The sequence below is a fragment of the Chamaea fasciata genome, unplaced genomic scaffold, assembly GCF_029207755.1.
Source record: "Chamaea fasciata isolate MVZ Bird 193981 ecotype frontalis unplaced genomic scaffold, bChaFas1.0.hap1 SCAF_13, whole genome shotgun sequence".
NCBI lineage: Eukaryota > Metazoa > Chordata > Aves > Passeriformes > Sylviidae > Chamaea > Chamaea fasciata.
Window position 1 is genome coordinate 14,907,668 of NW_027094098.1, and position 23,460 is coordinate 14,931,127.

The 23,460-nt window shown below is 47.2% G+C and overlaps 1 protein-coding gene across 27 annotated transcripts in view; it reads right to left on the bottom strand.

Moving 5' to 3' along the window:
* MAGI1 (membrane associated guanylate kinase, WW and PDZ domain containing 1) overlaps positions 1-5,815 on the bottom strand; it is a 342,718-nt gene extending 336,903 nt beyond the window's left edge. For all 27 annotated transcript variants that reach the window (XM_066195799.1, XM_066195796.1, XM_066195795.1 and 24 more), the window contains exon 1: positions 5,205-5,815. In XM_066195799.1, coding sequence (XP_066051896.1) covers positions 5,205-5,490 — 286 coding nt within the window. In that variant the 5' untranslated portion in view covers positions 5,491-5,815. The remainder of the gene's footprint in view (positions 1-5,204) is intronic.
* Between the last annotated feature and the right edge of the window lie 17,645 nt (positions 5,816-23,460).

A 23,460-nucleotide genomic window follows, 5' to 3' on the forward strand; every position in this document is an offset into this window, starting at 1 on the left:
CAGGAATGCAAGGAGCTACTTGGCTTTCAAACCTGTTAAAAAACGGTTCTTACATCTCTAACATGGAAGATGAATCTTAAATCTCACGATAGCAGGTCAATAATTCACTCATGCAGGAGTTGTAACTCGGTCTTAAAAACATGGAACAACATGCAGGATGGTGTTAACATCCTATTTTGCAATGGTGTTGAATGACTGCTCATAATTAGACCATAATTGTGATTTAATCGCTCTGTGATCTGACTGGCCATAAAGAGGGAGCCAGGAGTCCCATCTCAATGGGTGGAAAGATTAACTTTATTGTGGAAAGCATAACCCCCTTTCATGCCATTAGAACTATCACATTAATTCCTGGAAATTTTTATAACAGGCACAATGTGGCTCTTGGGCTCTCTTGTCCCTCTCTGGTGTGCTACTCCGTGGCTCAGGAGAGGATGGATGACTGCTTTGCCACAAGCAGGATCAACCTCCAAATCCTGGCAAGTTCTACACTGTAAATTCAGGCACAGTAAAGATAAGGTCTTCCTCAAGGCAGTATTTTAATACAAGACATACACATTTCATGACTACTAAGTGCAGTACTTCCTTAAGTACTTCTTTAAAAGAAGAAGACTACTGATTTGTAACCAAGCATCCTACAAGTGAGAGAAGAAGAGATTCTGCCTTTTTTTATTTTACATTTCAATCATGACAACTCCAACAGTCACAGTTGAAAACAGGTATTCTAAATCCAGAATACAAGAGCAACACCCAGGTTTCCAGATGGCAAGATTTCTTTCTCCCCACTTGAAACCCACCTGGGTCCAAAAAGAATTCGGGTCAGACGGAAAAAGGACTGAGAGAATTCACCATGCAAGCGACTGGCACCGAGTGAGCAGAGACTGAAGGAAAACACTTTCTGGAGCTCATGCAGAGGTAAACTGGGAACAGCAGGAGCTCACTCTCTCTAAACAGCCTCTCCTTTTGCTGGCCCAGCACATCAATCCCAAGCTCTGCTCCACACAGGCACCAGCACTCACCGCAGGGCTTCTGCAATGCCAGGCATGGGCACTTAGCGTGGGATGTTCAGCATGACTACTCACAAAGTGACGCTCTGCTCCCCTGTCCTTGCTAAAACACCAAACATGTAGGAATTTACAGTGTATCAACTTTCCCTTCTTTTTGGTTTTTTTTAATGTTTTACAAAACAGCCCAAAAACAACAAACAGAAATTATCTCACGAGTTCTCCCAGGAAAACAAAATGAAACGATTCGAATACCAGCTCACACAAACTTTTTGAAAGAAGCTGGTTTTGTTCACATTAATATATGTAACTGAGTTTAACATCTCATGTGTAGCAGATGCCAGCCTGACATTGAAGCATTGAGTCACTGCACTGTATTTCAGAATTTATCTTAGGGTCAAGTTAATGTTTGAAAAGAAACAAATGCAGCTGATAGCACTGGGTAAACAGTGACTGTTTCTGCTTGGGATCACGCCTGCTCCTGTCTGCCCTGTACAGGGCTAAAAAAAAAAAAACAAACCACAAGCACCCTCGACTCCTCCCTAGCGTGGGATCATCCCAGCTGCAAAGTCCTATCAGAATTATTAATTGCATAAACTGCTCTCAGCACCTCCTGTTTTCAAAGTGATTCGTTATTAGGAGCTTGGGATTCTGAGACTTTTTTAGGGCAGCGAAGGGTTGAAATGAGAACTAAAAAAACCAATTTAAAAATAAATTTACAAGCATATTAAGTTAGACTATTTCCCATACCAAGCATTTGGCCTGGTGTGGTTTGGCACAAGTCATCAAACCAAGGAGCAAAAAAACCTGGAAATCTCTCTGAATGTGCCCATCTCTCACTGAGGGAGAAGGAAAACCCAGATACCCTGCCTCAAACAAAACATGGTCCTTTTTTTATAGCTAGTTTGGAGGATGGCACAACAAACTTAACTTCTATTGTGCTGGACTCTGTTAACCAAGATCCATGAGAAGAAATGCTGTGCCCAATTTTATAACTGATCCATCCAACGCAATCAGTTATGAATTCATCAAAGTGAACTATTTTGACAAATGTGCAATGTATCCAAGGAGGCTACAATATTCACAGTACAGTTGGGAAATCACTATGTTAAGGCAATGCCAGCTTTACACCAGGATATGTGACCACCGCTCCTATAATTCAATCTATTAATTCCATACTCTCTGACCAAGTAATAATAAAAATGCATTTATTAACTCCACTGAAGTTAATTGCCAATTTCATCAGAACTTAGGCACAGATGTAAGATGGAAACAGTCAGTCATAAAAGCACTACATGTTAACTGAGTTTTTTTCACACGTTTGACTGTTCTCAAAGTTACTAAGATACATGGCAGCAAGATTCTTTCTCTCTCTTCCCCCAAAACAGGCAACTATAATGGTACAGTTTAATTCTCAAAAGTAATAGCAAAAAGGGTGCATAGGGGAAAAGGAAAGGAAAGCTCCTTTAAAGTTCTTTAGAATTCTTCACTCTTCCTCCCAGAGTAAGCAAAGAACCAAGAAATCCAATATGACCAGTATCAAATACCAGTATTCCCATTAAGAGAGTTCATAGAGGTTCCTTCTTTTTGTACTTACTTTTAAAATTTACCACTCACAAAAGCAAGAAAAAAAAAATTGCACGTGAACTGTAAGTCTACAAACTCTGGTTTAATGATAAAGCCCAGCCTATTCCACGTACATTTCACATCCTAGTCTCTTCTCTTCCACCAAGTGCAAGGTCAGAACCGTTATTTTCTCTGCTCAAGCTTGCAGATGACTGACTTACAGTAAATTTCCTGTTTTTCCAGCCTTGTAAATGTAACACAAAACAGACAGGCAACAAAATGTATACATTTCCAGGCTAATGTTGCCCCAGCACTTCAGCACCAATCAGTTCGGGACTACGAACTGGGAGGAGGAGGAAAACCATAGTTTTTTCATCATAGGAAAAAACATATTTACAATCTTATCTGCATACTCCTTTGCTGTCTGCTCTAATGCCACACGTTTCCTGTTGAATGACAGTTGCCATTCCCACGATCAGATTTTTAATCAACACAGAAGTAATGCATTTTAATTAAAATACTCTCCTTTTCTATCCTTATGATTCTGATACACGAGGGAGATCCCTGCTTTGCACAGAACAGCACGTAGATGCCAGGCTATCACTGACAGGCACAGGGAACTGCTTTGCAGACCACAAAAATATTTAGTGATTTAAAAACCAAATATTTAGTTCTATTCCACATTCTTGGCTAATAAAGCATTTTTTTTTTAAATATGGAGAAAGAAAAAAAAGGAAATTACAATCCCACAGTAACCAAGGGCTTGGTTCTCAGCTCTAGATGGGAACAGTCCAAGGTTTAAGTGCCTGCCCTGACTTGCACATGGGTTTTGAACCCTTTTCTCTTATTTTCCAGGTAAACTCAACCAACACGCTAAAACTCAGCTCTCTGCATGTTTTCTTGACCATACCCTGGAGCTGAGACGCATTTACCACCAAGTTCTGTCGTTTGCTGTTTATTCCCAGGACATGTTTTATTTATACAAAACTCATGTTTCCAAAACAACAAGAAGTTTGATCACAAACTGTTTGGCTGGGAAGGGTTTTATACACACCTTCCTTCACCCACCAACACCGATCACATTGCAACACCACAAGCTGTAGTTTAATACTTCTGCTAAAACAATCAGTATGTAAAAAAAAACCCTCTGCCTAATTTCCTCATACTTTTCTTCATGCTTTTCTCCCCCTCTCACTTGGGCAGGGAAACCAGCAGGCTGAGTTTCCCTCACCACTTCCCAGTGAAGTGAACGCAGCAGGGAAAATAGGCATTTATTTAAGGAAAACTGGGGTTTGGGGGAGTTCAACAGTCTTTGCTGGAATATTGCTACTGAATCCTGATGGGACTAACAAGTCGCTGTGCTTTTGTGGATCTGCTCCGGGGCAGGTGGTGGAGGGGGAGCGCACAGGGCTCAGCTCCTCTCTGACCCCCCATCGCTGGGATCTGCTCTGGCTCCGGAGGTTTGAAGGATGGCTGTGAAACGAGCCCAGGAACAAGACTTCAGGTGACAGTCCTGCCAGCTGGCCAGAAATTCTGTCTGCAGCTACCAGCTGGGCTGAACGAAGTACAGGGGGAAAAAAACCTCACGCCACAAGCCAGAGTGAAACCCCCACCTTTAGGATGCACGCGCCTGGATGACAAATAAACTTTCCCCTAAGGAATCTCTTGGGCAACACGAAGAAAACTTCCCTTCCTTCCTGCACTTGGAGTTGACCTCGGGGTGCTCCTCCACCTCTCACACCTCTGGCTGTCTGTCCAGCTGCAGTCCTGCTCCTCCTGCCCATCCAACCAGCCTCGGTGGCTGCGGCAGCACCAACAGTTTTTTGGCACTAAAATGAAGTCCTGCCCTGGAAATCACAAGCCCAATAGCCAGGCCTGTGAGCTAACCTGTTGATCGGCTGTTGAGTGTACACAGATGTGGAGTGGCATCTTTTTAATCCAGCATGGGATGACTGTTCCTATCCTCTTCCTTAGCCAAACAGGAGATCTACCTGTCTGCTCCTTCACCTGTGCGCTGCAGGGCTGTAGCACGGATGTACCCTCACCTAGGGCAAACCAGGGGGAAAAAAGGTAAATCTGAGCAGCCTTTCAGCCAGAGAGGGAAGATGCCGAAGGGTCCAAGCTTTTTCTTCCCACGCTAGCAGCCGGCAAACACACGCTGCAATTTCAGAACAAGACTCCACTAATCACTCAGCAGCTCCAAAGGATGCTCAGCTGCTGGAGGAGGGGATCCCTACCCCATTCCCCCAGCACTGAAGCTCTCTCAGCCTCTCCAAGGGTCAGCCGGACACCGAGCCGCCCCGGACAAGCGCGGGTTCCCCGTAGGGAGCGCTGGCGGCTCCGCGGTGCCTCTGGGAAAGTCTCACGCAATTGCCCGCTGCGCTTAGCGCAGGGCAGGGGACCGCAGCCGGGTCCGGACGAGGAGGTGCCTGCGCATCAGTGCCCTGGCAGAAGGTGCGCACACGCGTGGGGAGCATCGGCACCCGCGTCCGTGCCTCGGTCGGGGCCCTGCGCTGCCCCGAAGGGCTGATGTTCGCCAGCCCCGGCACCTCACTCGCCCGCGGCCATCCAGCCCCGCACCCCCGCGGGAAGCGCGGAGCGGGTCCCCCCGTCCCGCCGCGTCCCTTCTCGCACCTTGTCGGACGGCTTTCACCACGATGGGGTCCTTGCAGCTCCGGATCACTTCCAGCACGTCGTAGCGCGGCAGCCCCGACACGCGGACCCCCTGCACCTCCAGCAGCAGCTCGCCCTCGCTCAGCGCCGCTTCGCCGTCCCCCGCCGCCGCGCCCGCGTACGGGAACTCGCCGTGCTCCGCGCCGCCGAGCAGGGCGAAGCCCAGCTGCCCGCCGGGCCCGCGGGTCAGCGCGCACTGCCGCACCCGGCTGGACCAGTGGTTCTTCTTCTGCACGACCCGCGACATGGCGCTGCGCGTCCCTCCGCGCCCGCGGAGCGCGCTCGGCAGGTGCGCAGGGGGCGCGGACCCGCCGCCCGCTCAGGCCATCACCGCCCGCACGGCTCCGCGCCCGCGGAGGGCGCGCACCGCCTCCCGCCCGCCCCTTCTCCCCTCTTATCAAGAAAAAAAAAATTTAAAATAATTTTAAAGCGCCGAAAAAGAAAATCCGGGAGCCGCGCGGTGTTGCCGCCCCTCTCCGCGGGCGCTGCGCGGAGCGCGGAGCCTTTCAGGCGATACAAAGCGCCGTTTGTTTTGTTCCAGTTCGGTCCGTCCCGCTCCGCCGCGCTCCGCGCAGCCGGCGCAGGCGCCTTGTCACGGCCCGCCCCGGCCCGGCCCGGCCCCCGCCCGCTCCCCGCCCCCGGAGCGGCCCGGCCGCCGCGGCCCCCCCGCCCCACGTGCGGCCCCGGCTCCTCCCCGATCCCACCGACAACTTTCCCGAAGGGACCAGTCAGTGCCGGCGCCCCCCGGGCAGTGGGGAGGGTGAACACCCCCCCCCGCCCCCCCCCCCGGCAAGAATCATCTTTCTCCGGGCGCTCTGCTCCGCGCCCCCGGAGATGCTCATGTTCCAGGGGACGGGGGATGGCAGATCTTTGCTTTCCCGGGAGGATTTCTAGGATTTTCCCAAGTTGCAAACCTCTACAGTCCCTTTTTACCTGCGCTTTCCAGGTGGTTGTTACAGGACAGGAACACAAACTACAAGTCTTGAGGAAAAACTTGCACGAGCCCGTCATCACAACGGTAACAAAGCGCTTGCACAAGGCTGAGTAGAAGTCGGGCTCCTACTCTTAGTTCTCTGCTCCACTTTTTGATTGAGTGCTCGAATTTGAGACATTAATAATGTTCTCACATTGTCCTGTTCTCGTGTAATCGGTTAGAAGCTGGACAGACTAATAGCGAGGTCTGGCTGCTGGGGAAAGGGACAGGCATCCATTTGTTTGTCCTTGGCCACAACTCTTCAAAGTTACCCAGAACTGGTGCAAAACTCAAAAGGGAAAAGTAAGAGTGCACGTACCAGCTGTCCCTTCCAGGTCATGCTCCATGCTTCCAAACCTGAAAGCCAGGCCTCATTTTGAGCAGTCTTATGCATGACCGAACCCCTTCCAGCAAGGAATTCAGTTGTCAGATGTGTGCGTGCCCTATTTTGCTGCTAATCGGGACTGAGAAGTGACACAGGGAAACAAAGAGTCTGGTCTGGCTCCCTGTGCTGCCCTAATGTGTACTCAGACACTACAGCCCGCAGACTTTCCCTGCTGCCCGCGTCGTTCTTTCATCTCACATCTCCCCAGCCAAGCGTGCCCTGCAGCGATGGGCGATGCAGGAGAGGCGGCACATCGTCTGGATGCTGGCCCAGCTGATCAGCCAGGCTCAGCTCACAGGCCTAAGAGAGGTGACCGGGGTGCTTTCCCTGCCCTTGCACCCGTCCCGGATGGTGCAGGGAAGCCTGTCCTTCCCTCACCCCCCGCACTCCATCACTCCTTTCCCCAGCTGCAATCTCTCATCTGGCTCTTTTGTAGAACTCCCATCGCCGCGCTCTCCGGCCCGAGTGGCACGGCCACATCCAGGCAAGGGAACGGAAGGCTTGGCCGATGTCACATAGCACAGCAGTGAGTCAGCTCCATCCCCTCAGGCACCTCTGTCCAGGTCTCCATGGGAAGCAGATGGGATTGCCAGGGCTCAGGAAGTCCTTCCAAGGGAGGAGGCAGAGCCTGCCTTCTTGGGTAGAAGCGGACTCATGAAGTTCCGCGTACCTGCTGTGTGTAGCCCTCATTTGCTTCCAAGAGGTTTCTTCCCATTTGGAACTTTTATACTTAGTTTTCATCCTTAAAGCCGTGCTGATCCCTTATGTTTGGGCAATAACTGCCTCACATCTGCTTTTCCTGGCTCAGTTGCCCAGTTTGTCACTTTCACGATGACAGCACACTTTTTATTGTGCCTTCACCAGTAAAGAGTGGATTGGTCACCAGGCTGGATCCCTTGGGCAATAAATGCTCCAGAGGTCAGTACACCCTACAGAGCAGCAGCAGGGCTTGTGGGGAGGGGTTTCTCTCTCCTCGGTGCACTGGCTGATAGTTGTGTCACACACGTGAGCTCACGGTGCAGGTAGCCCCCTTGTTCACAGCCCAGAGCTGGGTGTGCCGTATTTTCACCACCATCATTTTGCAGGATGTCTTATGTGACAGCCCTGCTAAGCTAAAAATCATCTGGGATCCATGTGAGCATCACATGAGCTGTGGTTGCCCTGAATAGATCTTACAGAACTACTCATGCCTTATGGAAAAATTTTTGAAAAGAACTATTTAGAAAAACAAGTTTTGATAGTAAAATTTATGAGATGACAGACTTCCAAGGGCCCTTTATGGTTTGCTTACAAACACTGCAACTGTAATGAAAGTGTGAGCTGTCCCCATTGTAATCCTAACGCTGTACTCATGTCTGGACCACCGTGTTCCCAAAATTGCTCTTGCTGATAATTAACAAAACCAGCAAACCTCAACCAGAACTTTATCTTAATTTTCAGATTTTCACTTCAGTTCTTCTCCTGGACCAATTTCCTACCATTTTATCTCCCCGTTGCAACCAGGTGGTCAATCTGGACAACCTTAGATCCTGGAAGCTGGCACCACTTAGAAGAGCTCAAATATAGCCAAGGTTTTTTCTTATCCTGACTGCTGACTCTGTGACTGCCCAGCGCCTTACTGCAGCAACGAGATTATTTCAGGGCACAGCTGCTCCAACCACCTCTATTAAAGGAAGCCCTTGGTCAGCCTTTAACAGCACTGAGCCCTTGACCAATGGCCAGGCTGCTCCTGCCCAGAAGGGTCCCTGACACCAGCTGATGGATAATTGGGTTATTACTCCATCCAAACCTGGCATTGCATTTCACTGCAGAGCCTGGCTGCTCTCCCAGGGGACAGTGGTCCTGCCTTTGCAGGGGATGGATTTAATGATTAACAGACTGTCTTCATCTCTAACAACTGCAGTTCTAATAATGATACTCTCCTTTTTGTGAGGGTCTCTAAGCACTTCACAAACAGCAATTAAGGAATCTTCACAGGGCACCTACTTGGGGAACAGCTGAACATTGACACAGGGCAGGGAGAAGCTCAGGACACATTCCTCGTTCAAGGATGGCTCACTGCAGCCATCCTACTTCACAGCAGCTGGTCCAGCCTCATCTCATGCAGGTCTGCATGCTCTTTACCAGCTCACAGCCCATGACAGCACTGTCAAAACTGATCTGGGTGGGCTCAGGCCTTTAAGCAGAGCCCGATTCCCTCATTCTATTGTCTGCAGTCACTGTGGCCCACGCATTGGCAGCTGCTAATTTGTCAGGATGAGAAGGCTGGTGCTTTCTTCCTCCTTCAGAAGGTGCTCTGCATGCTTTGGGCCCCGCTACAAACACACAGCAGCTCAAATGGTTCTTTCAAATAGGATATTGACCCATGTTCTTGGTCTCAAACATCTCTGAAATTTTGTTCTGTGTCCCAGATTCTAAAATGGGTCAAATCTCCCCCAAGCATCAACTCATTCTCTCAGCTTTCCCACCGAAACTTGAGGAAACCACAGCTTTACTTTTTTAGGAATGGAAAACCATGTCTAGTCACTGAGAATGTTGTGGGTTTATGGCAGTTCACAGCCATGTACTCCCACCAGAGAGCATAAAAAAGGATGACAACAATTAAGACTACAAATGAAAGCACAAATAATTTAATACAGCAGAATTTATTCCTAATTTCCAGATAAACCCCAAATCCCCAAACCTTCGATATCACAGGCCTTAAGACTTTGAAAGCCTGAGCACATAGATCCTGGAAGAAAAGAGAGAAGACTTTAAACAAGATCCAGTTTCTTAGACATTGAAGTTTCCTTGTTGGCACACTCACACTCCCAGAATCTGTCAGTAGGAAAGCCATGTATTGTGGTTATTTCCCAAACAAGAATTGTTTTCATAGTAATCCCACTTAACTCTTACGGGAGGAGAATTTTCTGCGTAGCATCCAGGATTTCTCAAGAGGTTGGTACTGCCCTCTGGTAGCAAGGAGGAGATGGGTTGGTGCTGTTTGAGTCCTGGCAAACATTTCAACAAATGACCCAACCCCAGGTATTGAACAAACCCTGTATTTACAGAAAACCCTCCAAGTGTCAGGACACGAGAAGCTCTGGTTAAATCTACTGACCAGCCAGCAGACAGGTCCTGCCTAAGGTCAGTGGCAGAGCTGGGCCAGCAAAGTCCATCCCAAAAGGCAGTCCCTTGTGCAGGACATTTCCATCCAGGGCTGGCTCAGAGTGAGTCTGTGACCACAGGATGCTGGGAAGAAAAAGGAAACTCCCCCTTTACTGGGACTTCATGTCACATTCCTCTACAATTTATTTCAATAATATCACACATAGTGGAATATAAAGCTGAAGATCAATCTCATAACCATATTAAGACACTCTGGGGTCTATTTTATAGGACCATTAATATACTTCTTGGGTGGTTAAAGTCACCCACAGCATAAATTAATGGCCCCATAAAACATGCTCTGTCATATCCTATGGCTTAAATAACACAAAATAGGCTGGGTATGTTGGGATGTGGTTGAGCTTATTGGGTGGAAGCAGAGGGTCAGAGTGACCACCTGGAAGTGAAGATGCCAGCCTCAGGGGACCCAGTCATTTTTAAAAAGCAAGATTCTAAAAAATTCATCACAATTACAAATTGTAGATTTCATTAGCTTTCATTAGCACTTGTATTCCCAGGTTTATTAATTTCATTCAGGCATATATTCCGTGCTGTTCCAGGGTAGGATTGTTGTGGGTGGGGCTTTTTGGCACGGAGGGAGCCAGGCCTGAAAAGCTCTGAAGAAATTGGGCACAGAGCAGGCAAAGCCTCTTGGTTAGAGCAGGGATCAGATTGGCTTTGCAAGGGAAGCTAAGCCTGCCATATGTTTCAACTTTCTGAAAGAAACTTTAAGGAAATGTCAATGCAGTGTCCATTTGGGACAGATTTTATTGGAGTGGAGGTCTCTGGTACCCACAGGAGTATTTCCAAATGAAAAGAAAAGAAAAAAAAAAAAAAAAAAAGAAAACAAAATAAAACTTCTTTTTTTTTTTTTTTGGTAGTCTTTCTTGGCCATGACCAAGCTATAGAAGAAGCCAATTCCTCCTCCTAGTCTGGTAGGTATTGAGTATTATTAAGTCACATTCTTCCCCAGGAATTTTTCTTTGCTATTTTAATGTCTCCCCATGAGTTAGCAAAGACTCTTCAGTAGACACTAGCTGTGTCCTGCTGAGATAAGCTATCCCAATTCACCTGTCTCAGCTGATAAACCTCCACTTTTCCGCTTCTGCTGCTTAAAAAAGAAAAGGGCTCACCTCTGATTTGTGCTGCAAGAGCTCAAAGCAACTGCCCAAGGCACCAACACTCACCCAAACTCACTTCGGCTCTAGAGCCTCAGTCTCTCCTCCTTTCTTATCCTCCCTGTTCCCTCTGCAGATACAGAGAGAGCCTCATTGCATCCTTAAACTGCACCCCTGCTCTGCTGAGGCTTGTGGAGGTGCTGTTCCCTGTCCTTCCCCTGTTGCCTCACCTCTCCAGTCCCCTCTTTCCTATTTTCTCTATGTATTTCCAACACAAAACTTGCTATTCATTCCCCCTAAAAATCCTGAAAACTAAAGCTGTATCAGGAAAGATTTCTGCTTTGAGTCTTTATAGTGCCATAAAGAAGAGGCAAAGTCTGAGCTTTTCAAATGTGCTGCATGCTGAGTAAGTTGGTAGTCCCTAGTGGTGGATGTGTATTAAAGTCTAATGGCTTAAATATGGAAAAAGATCAGGAGGAAAAAGCTGGGAATAACCCATCTCTCCCCATAGCAAAGTCTGGTTCAAACAACTTGTGTAGAGTTGTGATCTCGTGATTTGATTTGAAAATAAAACTAGCACAGAGGCTCAGCCTCCCAAAACTAACTGGCACATGGGGTTGTATCAGTGCAATATCTTGTCTACCAGCTCCACTTTGAAGGGGTTGGTTTTTCCTCAAAAGTAAAGGATCAATAGACAGAATATCAATAGCAATTCTGTATACAGAATAAACAGCAAAAATCCCTTTTCCCTCATAAAAACACTGAGTTGAGGAAAGACTTCTGTAACAGAGAATTGATTTCATCCTCACAAAATGTTTGTCCAAGTACCCTCAGCAAGATTAAAAGAAATAAATAAAAAGGTAGCAGTAAGGCGCAATGATGGGACAGGTGGAAGGTTTGGGAAAGGAATTCCTTTGGAGCAGTATTGATATGCTCTTCCTTCATGGTGAGGAGTAGCTGGGAGATCCCTGTCTGGGTCAGAATTACAATCCTGGCAAAAGGCAGAAGAGACAAGGCAGCGACAGCCCAATCCTGCAGCCATCTGGGGCCTGGCTGTACTTTGCTCATGAGGGTAATTTACAGGCATCAGACAAGCCACATGTGGAAGGCTGAGCATACACAAATATTCTCAGGAGCAGAGCCAATTAACACACCACGAGATATCACTCAGCGATTTGGAAGATATACAAACCCCATCTTGCTTTTTGAAGCACTGGAGCAGAAGAATCCATGGCGGTGCCTGATGCTGCATCTTCACAGAAACATCCCCGATCCGCTTCCCGCTTGCTGGTCCCACAAGAGCATCTTTATATTAAAGAAGCATCTACTGCACATCTGAGCTTGGTCCAACAAAAGCAGCAGCTTTGAAACGAGGCTCTACCCCTCCCTGCCATACCCCCTATGGAAAGATTATCATCATCATTACTATTTATATCGAATAACAGCCAGCAGCCTTGGCTGGGACAAACGGCTCCCAGGGCTAACCCGGCCGAACATAAAGGGAGATGCTCCTTTTCTCCAGGCAGCTCCAAAGAGGGATTTGGGGCCTGGGAGCAGGTCAGTGGCAGCCGGGATTGGGATTCCTGACTCCCTGCCTGGCGTCCTAATATTAGCTCGCATTGTCTCCCAGCCCGTCTCGCCGTTCTTTCACATGAACCCGAATTAGCGCGTCTCGCTGCATAATCTGCCAGCCCATCCTGTGTGCTAAATTAGTCAGGGGCTGAGCAAACATCATGGGAACAGCTCTCGTAGAGTGTATGTGGGCTGTTACTCCTAGGGCATTGTTTGCTCTACGTTTCCCAAGCATCACCACAGAAGTATGAAGGGCTGTATCCTGGAGCTGGCATCGCTCCCCAGCGCGGGCAGGGATGAAGGCCGGCTCAGTGCTGGCTCTGCTGGGAGCCAGCTTGGGGAAGTGCTAACAAATGAACTCTGGTGGCAGATGGGCAGGCCAAGGAGAAAGCAGCAGCAGCAGCACATGCTGGCCTCGTCAGTGTGATATGTCAAAGTTTCCTAAATTTCCTTCCTCGTGGTGGATGGGCTGATGGGTTTTTGTCTGCCACATGAGCCTCTTATCTTGTGCCCTCCAGCTATAAGCTCAGGGCTGTCCACAAAAACACTGAGCCCTCAGTACAAGGGGGCTGGGGCTAATGGGGTTTCAAACCAGTGCCCCCAGCAAGTTTTAGCTGCCTTAGAGTCCATCTCCTCCTGCTACCAGGGGCTGATGGCATTAATTTCCACTAGGCTCATTAGCCTCTGTGGAGCAAGGCTTTAATCAGAAACAGAAAGATACAGGGGAATGAGATCAGATCCTGTCTTTGGGTCATGCAGCACGTAGCCACCACCTCCTCCCAGGTGAGGGACTGGGAGGGCACAGAGCAGCAGGGAGAAGAAAAAGAGGGGGTCGTGGGAGAGTCTGTGCCCCTGAGCAACCAGTCAGCCAAGTCACAGGACTGGTTTTATAAGGTGCATGCAGGGTTTTGGACAGCAGCGATTGAAAGACAAGCGACTCATTGAATATTATCCCTTTCTGGCAGCAAGATCAGTGCAGTCAATTAGCTGTAAAATCTGAATCATGTCCCTGGCAGGCAGGCTGGGAGAGGAAGCAGCTCCACCTTCCTGCTCTGCCCACAGAGGTCACGGCATCCCCTGCACGGCTCTGCCAGACCTGTCACAGGCAGCCACCGCAGCGGGGATAAATCAGGATATTGCTCCCATCACACAGCAGGAACAGCCCAACTCCCGGTTCTCAGCATGACGTCATGGAGGCTTTCCACAATCCCAAGACCGCTGCGCAAAACCCGGGCAATAAATCCATCCATACAGCACCACGTATGGATGGACACCATATCTCCATACATCCCTCAACACCTTTTTACTGCCAGGCTCATTTCTTTTTTTTATTGCTGGAGAATAAAGTCTTAAAACTCCTGACTTGAATCAAATGAGCTTTTAGGTGAAGATCCAGATCCACGGAAAGTGAATTCCATTGTACAATGACAGACACAGTCCACTGCCCAGCAGAGATCCAGAACTGGGAAAAACAAGCCCATCAGAGCTCCTGCAGTGAATTAATTGCTCTTGGGAGCTGTTGCTCCCCGGTGGCTCTGACAACATCTGAACCAACAGAGTTGTGTTTGCCGTTCTGTGTTGGCTACAAATCCACTCCTGGCATATCTGTTCCCGGTTTCCACCTCCCATATGTGTCACTAGGTCCTAGATCCAGCCTTTCCGCCTGGAGATGACTCATCTTCATCCTCCTCAATGTGACGGGGATTAGACCCAAGGCATATTAGCAAAGTAGAAGGCTTGCCTTGGACCAGGGCCAATTTCAGCATGTCGATAATTTATAAAAACACATTGCTCTCCAGCCAAGCAAGTTTCAGTTCCTAGATGATTCAGCAGCAGTGCTACAAGGAAATATGGATGTGAAAAGTCCCTGAAGGAATTTCTGTATAATTCTGCATTGAAATAAAAAGCCCTGAGACCAGCAGCAGAATGGAAATTGGGAATTAAGGATCATTCCTTCTGTGCCTGCAGGGACTGCTAAAAGCTGGGAAATTTTTAGTGGAGTTTCAGGGCAGGAGGGAAGAAAGAGCAAAGGTAGAAATGAGGCAAGTGGAAGACCCTGAGGTGGAGAAGGAAGGGAAATACAATTCCTGGTTTTGTTTTGGTCACTTTGCACCAGCTACAACTCTGTTGTCACTAAAAACATTAAAATCCCATGGGCAGGTAACGGGGAAATTGGAATGGGAAACCTCTAAAAACACATTTTCAGAAGGCAGCCTGGAAAATGGGAAGTATAAAAAGCCAGGGACAGCTCCAAAGCCCATCTAAGCACTTTGGGTTTTGGATGTGATCCATGTCTATTTTAAAAAAGAATGAGAAAAGAAAATATAAAAGGAGAAGTACCACATAACTGCCCAATGTAAATTAATTCCTGAAAGGGCATGGCAAGCCAAAGATGAATATTTCATTTCTTCTGACCTCTTTCAGTTCATTATCCTAATTGTGAGCTTCAAGACCACAGCAGCATTTCTCTGCATGCAAAATCAGCAGGGATGGCACGAGGTGTAACAACCCTCCTGAGCAGATTCCAGTGGGAGATGGAGTGGAGGGGACTAGGAGCTATAAAATCACTGCAGTAGTACGGAGTAACTTCAAATGGGGTTACTGGACAAATTCCTGTTTGCTCAGAAAAATTTTCCACAAGAGAGCACACCCCCCACTCCCTCCTTTTATCCACTGACTCTAACACCACTTGCCCTGAGATGCCCAGAAGTGCTTTGCAAGGTCAAATGGCCATTTCTGAGCAGCCTGAGCCAATGCTGGACTCACACCATGTCATGCAGAGTAGTCTCTCCCCCTCAAGTGATGTTTTCCAGCCTGCTCCTGGCAGACCCCTCACACTCACCTGTGTGCAGCTTGGCAGCTTCCCCACAGTTCAGAGAGAAGCTCAGCATCCTGCAGGATGCAACCCCGGCATGAACCCATCCCTGTCTCCCGCCCCTACCTGCCTCCATCACTTGGTTCTCCACACCAGCAGCAATTTAATCCTTCTTTCTACACAGAAAATCCAGTCATGTTTTACTGTGCAGCACAAACCTTTACGATCCATCCTCACATCCATGAGAATCCCACCACTGGTTCCCTGACAGTCAGGACTGGCTGCTGTACTCGGGCTATTGGAATTCCCTATATTTCAGCTTTTGCTGGTTTTAATTGCTGCTCAGCACTGACATTTCCAAAGGATGCTGCTTTGCTCCTTTTGTGTAGAGCCTGTTTGTGTTCTTTGCACGCTGCCGTCTCTTCCCTGGAGCCCTGGCTAATGAATGCAGCATGCTGATGACCCCTCCATTATAAATAGTTTAATATTTTTAAATAAATATGGGATGGTGCCATGATTGTGTGGGTATTTCATCCAGCCCGCAGCACAAGGAGCTGGCACTGACAGTGGCAACCATGGCTTTATTTGTCATTCTGTTTCTTGTTTGCCATGGAAGGCAAGGGAAGGGGCTGGGATGTAACAAAGAATAGAATAACACAGCAGCAGATGTGTTATTCCAAGTGTATCACAAGGAGCTGCTCCTCATCCCAGCACAACAGATGAATGCAATAAAGAGAAAACTTTTAAGTTGTTATTTGGTTTCTTGAAGCTACGGGGCTGTGAGATTATTAGGTGAGCCCCAGAGTACAGGGGAAAGTACATGGGGGAAATTCTGTTATATTGTGTTTCCAGTGTGTTGCAACAGAATTAACACATTAGCTTGACATGTTGCTGATATAATTCATTCCTAATTTCAGAGCAAAATTTATCCTAAGCAGTGTATTAAAAATCAAACCAATAGCAACAAAGGAAAAGAGAGAGGGAAAAAGCCTGAGATCAGGTCAAATTTTTCAGCATGTTAATTAAGTTTTCAGCCCATCAACTTCTGTTGTCCTAATTTCCCTTCTTTCCTTCTGGGTGTATCTGGATTTTTGCTATATGTAGATCATGTGGGTTAGATCTAAATTTGCTTGTCCCTCACAACCACTTCTCAGGCAGTAAAAACCTCCCAGAAAGTTCACCCAATGGTACCCGAGGATTGCCTTCACTCCCAGGTGGCAGAAAGCCAGGATTGATGCTCTACAACTTCCACTCCCAGCCTACGATTTTACCAAGGCATGGGGTGTGAACAGGGCCTGCTGCCAAGGCAGTGATTTACAGCAGTGCAATCCATCCCCATGGACAAGGAGGAGCAGTGATAGCTGATACCAGCTGTTCCCCAAATGTTTCCACTGAGGAGCCAGCTTCTGCACTTAAAAACCCAGCTTCCAGATTGCAGAAACCTACTTCTCTGGTTGCAAGCTTCCTCCTGCAGCCAGGCATCCTTTCAGGCTCATTGTGCTGCTGCCTTCTTGCTAGACACCTCTCCCTTACAGCTGCTTCCCTCAAGGGGGAAAATGTGCACAGCCAGACCCAAAAGTGTGCCCTCCTGCAATTCACCCAGCTCAGAAAAGCACTTTTCCCTGCCAAATTGTCATCTGAGCTCCAAAGTGCCAAGTCCAAGCCCCATCCGCCTTTCTTCTTATGAGCCCAGCTCACTGGAGAACCCATGGTCCTTTGCCATGAACAGGAGCAATTAGACAGCCTCTTGCAAATGGATGGGGAATGGAAGGTCGGGATTATTTTAAGTGACTTTGCTCTGAGATTAATGAGGAGGCAGTCAGTCTGAAGCTATACCCAGCCTCTAGTTGCTATTTCTGACTCTTTCCTCCCTGTGCAGCTTCTTTCAGTGGTGGTGTCTGCAACAGCACTGAAAGGGAGGTGTCTCCACACACCCCAAGCCTCACCACCATATGTGCGTTTACTCCTGAAATGGGGAGTGCTGTGCATTAAAATGGCATGGCATGGGCTGTGGCTGTAAATATTAGGAAGGGCAGAGTAGCTGGGTGCCCTTGGGAGGAGCAGAAAACAGCCAGCAGCTCTCCTGCCACAGTTTCTGGACTTAAAGAGAGGAAAAAAAACATGTCATGAAAAGACCCTTTCAAAAAAATCACCTTTACAGGGATCAAGGTAAACACCTGCCTAAGCCTGAGAGCCTGGAGTGCGTGCTGAACTCAGGAGCACAGCAGAGAGGTACAATTACCTAATTGCCTCTAAATTGTGTCATTTATTAAGTGTTTTGCATGGTGCCATGGCCTCTGGAAGAGACAGTCCTTGCCCTGAGAATCTCCGCCACGCCACCCTGCCCGTCAGCCTGGCTCCCATGAGCCAGGAGGGTGACAGTCCTTGGGGGCCCATGGTCCCCACACTGCCTACCTTTCCTTCACTCTCTCTCTGCCCCCAAACAGTCAAACCACTTGCATTAGTTATGGTTCACCAACTGCCTGAATCTATACATATGTATATAAAATAATCAGAAGTGCCCTACAGATTTAAAATTCCTCTGTGAGACAGGGTGGGCAAAAGTGCTATGTTATTAACCACTGGCAAACAAACCTGAGAGGATTCATTAAGCAAGAGGGCAGCTGGGAAATAAACCATTTCCCTCATAGTTTCTGAACAACTGCAGTTCACAAAACATTAAATTTCTAATTATAAGCCCAGGAAGTTTTAATGTAAAAAAAGTGACTTGTGAAACAAAGTATGGGGTTTTCTGCTCATTAAAATGTCCCGTGAGTATAATTTCCTTGCCCTTAATCCTGAACCTTAAGGTTTTCACAGGTAAGTAGGTAATTAACACAAATCTGGTTCAACTACACAGCTCCCGCAGCGTCTGGCAGTAATGGAGTTGGGTTCTGCTGGATGCTGGGCTCCCCTTTGGGTAACAGCAGCAGGGGGCTGGTTACCCTGTGGTGTTCCTGGAGCACAGACACTGGGAAGCTGCATTCTTGGGAAAGCACTTCAGATCAAAATACATGGGAAACCAAGGCCCAAATCTCTGAGGGCATCACTTTCCCAGTGAGAAGCATCAGCATGTACACTCCTGCAGATCTGCCCTAAATGCATGATTCTTCTCTCCAAGCAGCACTGACTGCTCTGTGTCAGCACAGACTCCAGCACATGGGAAAAAGCCTTCCTGGCAAGAGGGCTGGTGGTAGCACACAGCTCTGGGTTGCCTGCTCTGGGGTTACGTGTCAGAGAGGGGTTTTGTGAAGTCAGCTCTGTGGTGGGGAGGAATGAGGTTGTCGGGCAGGTTTGGATCTGTGGGGAGAACAAGTCCCATTGAGTGAAATGACTTTGCAGTGCAGGGGTTAGACTGGTCCCTCTTAAACCAGATTGGGAATGTCAGTCCTGGGAACAAGTCAGGCAACCTCAAATAGCCTCAGAAGAGGAGACATGGTTCCATTACATCAAACAAGTCCCCTTTATGGTACCTTGCACTTGGAGGGGAAGCCCAAGGCATGTTTCATTTTAAAGGCAAAGGCCTTCTGCAATTTGCCCAGCTTTGTGCACCTCACCAAGGCCAAGCAAGACTTAACACCAAGATCATCTGCCTTCCAGCCTTCTGGGCTGACTGACAGCCACTCTTCCCTCTGCATTTAAGTCCAGGGTTTCCTGCATTTATCACAACAAATGCAATCACGTGTGCAACCACAAGTAGCACAAGGCGGGCAACGCTGGAAGCGACTTCCTTTTCATGTGGGAAGCAAATCTCCCACTAATGCACTACAGCCTTCTGGAAACCAGAGCATCAGAAGTAGGAAGCACAGCAGGCAGAACCCTCCTTCAGCCCTTAGACTGGATCCAAAACCACCTCTGCATGTGCTGCATGGCACTGCTCCAGCAGCAGGACCTTCTGTGTTGAGGGACCACAGCCACGCAGCAGCACTGTCTGCCCCAGACATGGGGGACTCTGGCTCAGCCCTCCTGACCCAAGGGCTTCTCATCTGCAGGGTCCCAGCCAGAGCTGGGCATTTTGCTCAGGGGACTTTGTGCTGTTTGTTCCAGACAACCCTGAGTGGAGGTGTCAGGTCCCCCAGGGCAGCTCCATCACCGCAAGCTCTGTGGGAGCAATCTCTGAGTGCTCAACAGCAGCTTTCCTACACACCACTTCCAGTAACCAAGTCATTTCTCCCTGAAGTTTTTGAGGAAAAATAAGATGTAAAAGCAAATTATCCACTGTTTATGTACATATTTCCCCGTGCATGTGGATAAGAGCATGCCCATGGCCTCTTTATGCTGCATCTGATTCTCATTAGGTGCTTGTGATTCCTTCTTGATAAGGTTTTACTGCTCTCCTTGACACTCTGAGCTATGGTCTGGCTCTTTATTCTCTGCAGCTGCCCTGGTGTGGCCAAGGACTACCCAGCCCAGTCTGAGCTTATCCTCAACAAGCTGTATGAAACCACAGCCCTGGTGCTTAAGAACTAGAAATAAAGCCAGATATCTCCAAAGTTAATTTTGTGAATTGGCTGCTGGGACTTTGCTTACAGTAACTGAGACCAGAGCAGGGGACAAACCAGAGGCAGAGCCTGTGCATGGCCTGGGGCAGCACAACAGCAGAGCAACCTTCCTTTGCACTAGGCCAGGCTCTGAAGGGATTCTTTAGCAGTTAAACTTTGCATGACTCTGTGGGCAACATTCCAGGAAAAGATATTTTGCAAGTATATCTTTCTTTCTGTGAATTACCCCACTCCTCACTCTTCTTATCCATGTACAAAAGCAGATTACAACCCATTTCTGGGTGAGCAGGTAAGAGACACAAAGGGAATTTGGCTGATGGAGTGTTAAGCTTCATCTTAAGCAATTTTAGTATCTTGTTCTTCAGAATCTTGCTTTGACCAGAGAAATTAATATTCTGGGTTATGCACAGAAGTAGACCAATTTCTCTCTTATAATTATTGTCACCTTCAGTTGAGGAGAACATTATCAGATATAGCCTTTGATGCATATCAGAAACATCCACCTGGATAGCATTCCTGTTGTAAAATGCAGATTTACCTTGCAGTAAAAACCCCCTGCAGTAATCAGCAGCAGAAAGGTTTAACGTACTTAAAGATTTCTTCCACTGACAAAGGAGCAGGAGAACTACAGATTTACCCTAAATTGGAATTTATGGCAACCTGACAAAAACAAGTAAACAAGAAACACGCAGACAGAAAACTCATAAAACAACTAGACTCAACAGTTTTTCATGAACCACTGTGATATCTTGGCAGCCCTGATTTTCTTGTTGTTTCCAGTAACCAGCTCTTGTGAACAAGAGAATAGACCAAAACACCAACAAATAAAACTCAGTTTCTTGCCACCTTTATGGGAGTTGAAATTCAAAAATTTCCAAGAACATCACCTTGGCCTCCAACTTATTGCACAGGAGTCTAAAGTCTCCCTTGCATGAAGTCTTTCCCCTGCTCCTCATTTTCCTCCTCAGCACTTTTCCTTTGCCAAGAGATGAGGTTTTGTGACTCTGTGCTGCCTTTCTACCCCTTATCCAGCACCCAGTGGCCAGAATTAACTCCATTAAATTTATAAAGCAATTAGGACTGGGTGTGCAATTCCAAAAAAACCTCAGTGAAAGTCCGCTCAGCTTTTTAAACAAATTCATTCCAGCTGGGTTCATGCTCCTGGTGCATCGGCTTCCCACACGGATCCCAGCATGGGAGGTCAGAGGCAGAAAAGGTTTTGGAAGGGTGAACGTTAAGGGAGAATTAGAAGCTGTATGCAAATCCCGAGTTTAAGTGAGGGCCTGTGCAAACAGGAAACCCTCCTAGGCCACGTGAGCTAAATGGCTAATTAAATCAGCACAAGCATGGGGTCCATGAAGGAGCTATGGGTCAGGGATTGGGGGAAAAAACATTCATGGAAATGATTAATTGAAGGGAGTTGTGATCTGTCTGCAAATAATTCAGTCCAGCAATTAGAGCTAGGCAAGGAAATGTTTTTGCATGTGGCAGATTCTGAAGTATTTCTGGTTTAGCTTAGGACAAAAGGAATAAAAGCTGAAAAGTGAAAGAAAATTCAGACAAGGTCCATCCTGAATCTGCTTACATTAGTTTGAAATGTTTCTTGTTTCCTCTCTGGCCTCATTATAATTCTATTTTATAATTATTTTACCTTTCAACATCAAGAACTTGGTTCAGATTGCATATCTGGGAAGCAATTTCATTTTAAACATCAAAAACATTTCAGAGTGTTAAAAAAAGCTTTATCAAAGCGTCTTTTTTCAAAGTGAAAAAAGCATTTTCAATAACTCATCATTATTTTTGGGAAAAAAAATCTCCCAGTTAAAAATCCATGACCCTCTCAGTCCTTTTTCTGTCGCATATTATTGAGCTCTAAAGGCAAGAGCCTTGGAGGAGGTCAAGTTTTGTGTTACCTTAAATGATACAACCCATCAAAGACCATTTATTAATTGTCCAGGTATTGGGAACAGAGCATAACCAAGTGAAGCAGGACAGAAGCATCACAGTTCTGTATCTCTTCCATCTCAATCCACAGCTCTTCTTCTCATTATCTTAAATGAGGTATCAATCAAACCCTCAACATTTCTCCAAAGACAAGACTGCAGAGATAATGTTTCTGCGGACCCTCAAAATGACAATGGGGTGGCTCAGTTCCCATCACAAAAAGCTGTAACACAAGCAGGGCACAAAGGCAATGAGGCTCTCTGCTCTCTAGGACTGAAAGTGAACAAATGTGCAGTTGGCCCTGGAGGAAACACCATGTAAGGACCTGGTCTGACCCCAAACACCCTTTAAAGTCTCCCAAGGGATGCCCTTGAAGGGTTGTTTTATGTGTGAGTATAAAGTAGGCATTGATTAGGGTTTATTAAGATTTAAGATAACTTTGACATACAAAAGCAAGGAGAGCGAGTTGGTCAATTTTCATCATTTTGAAAGTTTCTCTGCCACATCTTAATGACATGTAATCAAATCTTCCACGGGAAATATTTGATTTGGTTGATTGAGTCTCAAGAAATGAAGTTATAAAGTTTATCTGACTGAGGATGGTGTGCAGCTCACAGCTACAGCCTGTTTGAAGTGACTGGCTCAGGAGTGGGATGTGAGACACCCTCTCAAATACCACTTATTAATTATCTGGTGTTGGGATTAAAAAAAAATAGCACAGGAAGAGGGGCAAAACAGTTGCAGTCTGGGTCTCTCACATTTCCCCAATCCAGCAACTTTATTCTTTTTGATCCTGGCTGTGTTTGATTGCCACATATTTCACCCTGACATGACTACCTTTGTCAAGGTGATTAGCAAATTTTTATTGCTTTCTCTGATAAAGGTGAATGAGAAAAAGCTTCAGCTAACATTGCCAAAGCCTGAGAAAGGATTACTCATACTTCACGTCTGGATGTTAAAATTAGTCTTACACAAAAAGGTTGTTGGAGTAAAACATCTTAAATTTTTAATATATGATTTCTCTTAAAAGGCCTTCCACCCCAGGATCTCAAATCAATTTAATTAGAAACTGTAAACCTAATTAGACGTCAGAACAACCCTGCCACTGAGGCAAAACTCTGATTAATGGAGAAGTGCCTGTCAGGGGCCAAATTCAGTCCTGGCCAGACTGGCAAAGGCATCAGAAAGACAGACAAAGCAGCTGAAAAAGGGCTGAAACAGAAACTGTCCCTACAAAACACTGGATAGATGCAGCCACCACAGACCAAAGTGTTTTGGAAAGAATTCCTTGGAGGAAGAAGCCCAAAATGGCACCCTGGACACCCTGTGCTGCTGCCAGGTGTCCTGGGAGCTTTAGCAGGGTGAGGTGGAGCCTGGGGCACTCCTCCCGAGAAGGGGGAGAAGCAAACCAAGGTGTCCTCAAGCCCAAGGGCTTCTCCATGTCTCCTGCAGAGCAGTGTCACATGCAGGCTGCACAGCTCGTCCCCAAGGTCTGGCCCAGCAGCTCGGTGACACGTCACCTGGGCAAAGCAAACAACTCTGCAGATAACACTGAAATAGCAACATGCCTCAACAGTTGGCAAACTGTTGGAAAGGTGACTTTATTTTGCACTATGCCCAGGGACAAAGGACTGGCAATTTAACGACAGGGAGCTGTTTGATTCCTGACTGGCAAAAGAGAAACTGGCAGAAGCACCACCTGGCTTTGTGCAGCAAAGAAACAAGGTCAAGGACTTCTCTCATCCCATCTGTGAGGTTTTT